The 7,121-nt window shown below is 35.3% G+C and overlaps 1 protein-coding gene across 1 annotated transcript in view; it reads right to left on the bottom strand.

Annotated features, from left to right (window-relative positions):
• Positions 1-7,121, bottom strand: part of SCLT1 (sodium channel and clathrin linker 1) — a 143,433-nt gene that overhangs the window by 6,711 nt on the left and 129,601 nt on the right. The window contains exons 18-19 of the mRNA XM_019522092.1: positions 2,655-2,733; positions 1,213-1,308 (exon numbers count right to left, since the gene is read on the bottom strand). Of these exons, the coding sequence (XP_019377637.1) occupies positions 1,213-1,308; positions 2,655-2,733 (175 nt within the window). The remainder of the gene's footprint in view (positions 1-1,212; positions 1,309-2,654; positions 2,734-7,121) is intronic.

The raw sequence follows: 7,121 nt of genomic DNA on the forward strand, positions 1-7,121 counted from the left end.
ACATTTCCATGGAGGTAAGTAACATTGGTTCTTTTGGAACATGTTGGTGACAGTGAGGTTTCCCCTAGTGAGCACCTAAAGCATCCGTTTTCTGGCAGAGATGATGAGCAGAGGTGAACAGCAAACAGACTGTTTTAATGCAAAATGAGGAATGGATTTTTCTGAGAGGCTTGAAGGAAGCCAAGTTTTAAGAGTGGAATGTGGAGGTTCCGTGTTGGGCAGGTTTGGTTTGTATGCACACACAAGGCCTTTGAGAATGTCTGATACCATCTGCTGAAAGGTGATCTACACGAGACACTTGACTGTACAGTACCTTGTTACTACTGCACAATATGGTAACAAACTACTGTGCTGCAGTACGAAGCTCCTGCGCAGTCAGCATCACCAAGAAGCCATTCGGGGATGCTACTATGCAGTACCTCTGGTTACTGCACAGTCATTTAGTACTTGAGGATGCAAGTAGTAAATGACAGTGCAGTAACAACTGCGCAGTCAGAGTCTTGTGTAGATGCGGCCAGAATGTATCAGGTATGTTGATATTACAGTTGCATTGTGACTGAACTGAAAAGATAAAATGTGTTTTACATCATGAATTGGATCAAGAGTTTACGGAAGCCATGCTGTAGGAGGTAGCAAAGCATTTGCAGTTCCACAAAGACACCATTTCTGATGAATGCAGCTCTCTTGATCAAATTGTGGGGCATGAAATCAACTGTTTTGTGTAATTAGTGATGATGGCTGTTTAAACTTTATATTTTAGTCCCACATTTTGACCTAGATTTTATTTTACACAGAAGTAAAAAGATAGAACCTTCTTTTCCTTTGTTTATTTTCTATCATTCTTTGCAGGCCAAACAAAATCCATATCCCCTCATTAGTATAATGAAAAAATATGAATCCAGAGCTGCCATTAAATTTATCTCCAAGCTCAGATCACACAAAAAGCATTGAATCATAAGTATGTTTGAAAAGAATGCATTCCATCAAGTCTTGACTGTTTGAAGAAAGTCCGGCATTTGATTGAATATACACTAGTTTGAAATGACATTTTGTAATATCAGAATGTCTTATTGCTTATTAGCTAATTTATTATGTCAAACAAACTAATACCTATCAGCTGAGGAGATTCCAAGACAACATTTTTTTCTTGGGATATTCAAAGACATTGATATGTGATTGTAATCAGGATGTTGTCTACTTAGAATTAGATACCTGTTGAGACGCAGTGGCTGCCCTTTGCTCTGCTTGGCTTAGCCGTCTTTGAAGCCTGTTGACTTTTTCTTGATGTTCTATCATTAATTTTTCATTCTGTATAAATAAAAAACCTTATTACAAATGTAAGATTCTGTTAACAGATTGATGCATATTGCAGTGTGAAAGCTTTGAGCTAAAAAAGCTTAACCAATGCTAAATATTGGAACTATTTAACATCTACAATAAGGAAAGAGGGATTGTTGTGATAGATTGTCAAGAATTTTCAGCTTAAACAAAAAAAATGAAAGCCTCTCACATTTTTTTATTTTACAGTTCTTTTACACACAGTAGATTTCAAAGCCAGTTATATTAATGTCACATTTACAGTTAAGACATCTTATAAAAAGTTGGCATATTTTACTGGCAATAACTCTTACATGTGATAGTATAACTAGAGGCAGGCAAGTGTGGGGACACCAGTCATGGGTGCTAATGTAGAGCCTTCAATATGGCGACAGCAAGAGCCCATGTATGGAGAATCTGTGCCCTGGTTCTCTGACACTCAGTACTGCCCCCTCCGCTGCATTACTTTCCAGGGTGCAAAAATTGCTTACACCCACTGAGATGCAAACATAATAACTAGATGCAAAGCAGAGGAGAGAAGGCAACGAATATTTCAAAGATGACTCCTCTTAATGCAGGTTTTTCCCTTTATTTTCTACACCAAAAAGTAGTGTGCAAAACCAAAAATAAATCTGCCCCCCAAAAAAGCCACAAAATCCAAAGCAACCAAAACTCCTTGGTCGTATTTTTCTCTACCAGGAGTTTTAGAAATCTGTCCCCTCCACCTTGTCTTAAATAGTGCTAAGGAATAAAACATGATGTTAAAAGACTAATTTCAGAGAATATTAGGTACTATCCCAGATTTACTAGGCAGTTTGACAGAAGCACAGCTATTTTCACAAGTGACCGTTAATTACTTAATAATGCATCCCAAACAAACTTGCCTTTAAAATTTTAATGCATAATGTAAGAGAGAGTCCTTTATCTATGCATATAAATATACTGTAAATTCCACCACTGTTAGGTAGTATGGGGAGATGGTACAGAATAAAAGTAGAAATGTAACAGGTCACCTTTCAAAAGCACACATAGATATCCACAAAAATCCTTGTCTTGTGACTTTTTCTGAATCACTGACAATTTACACTGTCCTTCCTTATGTTTCATCATGTGGGAGCTGCATTAACTACTATTCCTGGCATCTGTCCATTAATTTTCAGCAAAAATAAGATGGTAAACTTTTCAATCTTAGACTATACCAGTAAAAAATTCTAAGTATCTTCACAGGCATTTATATAGTAACAATATAACTCATCTGGATAGGGTTCTGGTAAGAGTCTACTGCATGCGCATCAAGTTATAGCTGAAAGTAGTTCCCATGAGAGCCATTATCTTACCTCTACTACCTTTTCAGTTGCTATTTCCAGCTGAGAAAGCAGCTCTTGAGTGTGAAGTTTTTGTTGACGTAGCTCACTTCTATCAATCAGAAGAAAGAAGCTGATTAATGTAAAGTAATGTATCTGCTATCTGAATAATACTTAATAGGTACTTTTCTGAAATTTGCTAGGGTTTATGGTCCATTTTTAATTATAATGTTGTTGACAATACACTCGCACCAAATGCATTCTGACTCTCCCTTCCAAATGATATAGATAAATGTGTAATAGTAGAGGTATAAGGCATATTTGTTTTGAAGGCAAATAATCTTTGGTACTGCCATAAGTCTGCAATAGCAATGTTTTACAGATACAGAATCAATAACATTGACTACAAATATAAGCCGTGTGTGCAAATTTTAAACTTTCAGGTAAATAAACTGAAGTCATTAGTTTAGTTAGGTCAACTAAGCTAACATTAATGTTGGGGAACTACAAATTCAGGGTACTAGTTCTCTGCATAATCTGAAGTATGTAAAACGTATACATTCATTCTAATCTTTAAAAATCTAGGCACAGCCTTGTCAGTACAACATTTAGAGAGGAAAGTATTGTAGCAAGGTATAACTAGAACTTCACAACCAAGTTAATACTTTAGCATAGAGGAATTTGCATCAATTGTATATGAAGGAAAAAAAACAGGACAGAGGAAAGGAAGTTGACAACAACTTGATCTGAGGGAGAGGAGAAGCAAAAACACTGCAGTTGAATGAAATAACTTAAAACAGAAATGTAACAATTGGAGAAACCCTTACCTGTAGCTTATTTTTTCCTCTTATTTCCTTTGAGCATTTATTTGGCATTTAAAAAATGCCAGATAAAAACACTAAAATGTTTCCATCTTCATTCATATTATCATTGTGGGAAAAGGAGAGGACACTAATACCAAACTTGGAACCTTTAAAAGTTCTGGTCTAAATAACCTGAGTGCTAGGCAGATGCAACTCCACTGACATTCAAGTCCATCTGCCAAGAATGACTGTAAAATGTAGTGTTAAAAATTCTATTAGCCCAAAGAAAAAATATCCAAGAAAAAACACAACTTTAAAATAAAACACTACCAAGGCACTAAATAATTTGTATACTTAATACAGACTCTAGAAAATGACTGTAAGGAGTTCAATTTATAGGTAGGGTGCTAACTTTAAAAAAAAATGCATGCACAGGTGTAGACAAATAAGTGAACAGATCCAGCTCATCTTTTCCACACACATTCTGTGAATCCTAATTTAGAAATCTGGTCAACAAGGGCTAGATCAGCAAACTAGCTACCTTTCCAATCTGGTTATGATGATACCATAATTGAATTTGTTAGAAGAGGGCACTTCATTCAACAGTAGAAATGTAAGAGAATGCATATTACAAAGTAAAAGCATTCTTGCTTCATTTTTTAAAACTGTCATAAAGCCAGAACGAAACTCCATTAAATTCAATTAAGAGTCTCTCATTACCTTAGATGGACCAGATGTACAGTCCAGATGTACTTGAAAGCTTCAGCTTCTATTCTTAGAATGTGAAAGCCACTGCCAGATAAAGGGTTTGCAAGCCCCCATCATTTTAACAATTTTGTCCTATTATTAGCTTGGAGATCTTCATTCTCTAAGTGAAAATAATATTGTTGGGTACTGGAACTGAAATAAAGTTAAATTAGTCATCACCTCTCCTTTGTGGGACCAACACATCCAAAATAAAATATTCACTCACAACTTATACTTTCCTTCCCCTTTTAAAACTTGAATTTTTAAAGCTTCTTCAAATACTTAAATTCTAGTTTTTAAAAAATAAGAAATGAAAACTAATCCATATCTTTTTATTATCGCAGCTGCCTTGCTTCTTCCCCTAATTTAACTTTGTTACAGTTCCACATATAATTGTACATTAAAGCTCGATGACAGTAGTTTTAAGAAATGAAGCAGGAATGCAGTTACTTTGTCAGATTATTCTCCTCTTACATCTCTAAAGCAGCATGCTGTTCTTGTAGTTCTTCAATGACCAAACTCAATCAGAACTATAAGAATACCATGCTACTACCTATCAATTTAAAACTGACCACTATTATACATGCTGATGTAGCATTACAGATTTAAACATATGTTAAAATTATCCCTCTGCCCTCTTGCATAAGTGTTTTTTTTTAATATGAGTGATTTTTTTTCTTTATTGAACTATGCAGATTAAGATTATTAAAGGTCTGGTTAGATGCTGCAAAACCTTATCCTCATTAACTTCACTATAATAAGTTGTCCTTAAGAAGTCAATGATGTAAATAAACATAAGTGTAAGTATTTTCAAGATAGGGCCTCAAGTGATCAGCTACTTCTTGAATGCTGACTACAGAATGTGAATAGTGATTTAACCATCTGCATATCATTGATTTGGTTTATTTATATATTGGTTCTATGAGCTAACTAGTCATTGCAAGACAACAACGTTTTGATATACTTCACTAGCAGCGGAGTTCAGACAATTTTCTAACAGTATAAAGGTTGTTTATGTATTCAAATGTAAGTAACATTAAATTATACATGTTATTAAACATTTTTGAAAGTAAGGAAGTTATTAAATTGTGGAAAGAGAAGTTACCGTAGTTCAAAATGTGTCATCCATATACACATCCTCACAGTGGCTGGACCTGTGCCACCACTTTAGGGCACTAACAATATGGACCTGTCCACCTCCAATCTGACCTACACACTGCCTGATCGGGTCCTGTGTCAGCCAGATCTGGTGTGCAGGGCCATGTTATCTGGCCCTGCAGAAGAATTCAATGCCTCTACCCCCCGCCCCTCTTCTCCCCCATAATACTTGCGGGAAAAAAAAGTTGGCAGGTATCTACAAACAAATTCGTAAACTGTAAGCTCAAGGTAGTTGAGAGAAACTGATGATTAGGAAGTGTGAACTGTTCTTTATCCCCTTGGCATAGGGCAAAAGGAGGGGAAGGTATATAGAGCACTCAACAGATACAGCCAAGGAAAAACTCTGTAAACTTGACTACCAGAAGCACATGAACACCAACAGTGAGCACAGTCACCTGAAGGAGAACTTCTCTTTAATATCATTTAAGGGGCCAAACAAAGAATATTTTTCAGTACTATATTTGGTATTTAAAATGTATTTATGCATTTTTTGCTTAGGTAAGCAGGTGATGAATTGACATTCTCAATAGGCTAGACCAGCATGGATGCAATCATTTTCAACTTTATACTATGAAGCTTTATTTATATTACACTGGCTGTATGTTTAAGAGGAAACAATTTTGTCTTATAATCCACAAGGAAGACAAAACAGTTCTTGGCATCAATAATTGATCCATGAGGACTGTTAAATTTTTTTTTTTGAGACTTCAATAAGACTGAGAGATTTTTTTTAAACAAGGTTGATCAAATAAATGTCTACTCCATATTGTCTTTGTTAAATAAGTAGGAACCAAAGGTGAGCTGTTAGTTTTTTGGCAGATGGGTGATAAATCTGCCAGCTGTAGTAAGTACTTTCTACAAAACTCTCGTATGACAAATATAGCATGTGACAGATGTTTTTTCAGTTGAATTATACTATAATATGCTTCAGTTACTCTTAGTAATTATGCATTTTGCAGACTGCCAGTACCTGCAGCTGTCTCTCATCCTGTTAATTTTTTTTTAATGAATGTCTTAAAAAAGCAGCTATCGATGCCAAACATTACAGAAGCACAGCCAGTAATAATGTTTTAGAAACAGAGGAAGTCTCCTTCAGCTCAAATGCTCTGAAACACTCATTTAACATACTGTACGGTATGTCCAAGTACACAAATATAGCCAACTGCTAAATAAAACTCAAAATGGCCAACTTTCACAAGGAAGATAGTTATAAGTGGACAGCCTGAGGCTATGGAGAAATGTGCATGATTAAAGATGAGATGGACACCATTACCATGAAAAAGTGAATGTTTCAGTGGCAGAAACAGAAACAAAGATACCTGAGGAAGTTACGTGCAGGTAAGGATAATGTTAAGAATAAAACAAAGTGTATTTCAACAAACAGAAGCTATGTCATCCTCTTGGTACTGGATGACTGTTAATAACTGAAGAAAGTTTTTAAAATGTATGCTGCTACTCAGCTTATTTGCTGGAACACGTCATAGGTTGACTCTTGAAGACAAGCTGACTTTAATGTAATGTTGAGGCACAAATTCAATCTTCTATTAAGAAAGTGAAAACAACTTTCCCATACTCTATTTAGTAGACTGCTAAGTGTATAACTGATATTTTTCCATTTGTTAAATTCCTAATTTCCAAATTCAATTGTGAGAGTAATGTTAAAACATTTTTAATTTACTTGTGTTGGAAGGAAACCCTGTACTTAGCCATATTGGTAGTTATATCGTTCTTTGTAACTTTATGTAGAAATTTAGTTTCAAAGGAAGTAGTTTAATCAGCTGCTGCTGCCTTT

This window comes from Gavialis gangeticus, unplaced genomic scaffold (genome assembly GCF_001723915.1).
Source record: "Gavialis gangeticus isolate Ggan-Ray unplaced genomic scaffold, GavGan_comp1, whole genome shotgun sequence".
Lineage (NCBI taxonomy): Eukaryota > Metazoa > Chordata > Crocodylia > Gavialidae > Gavialis > Gavialis gangeticus.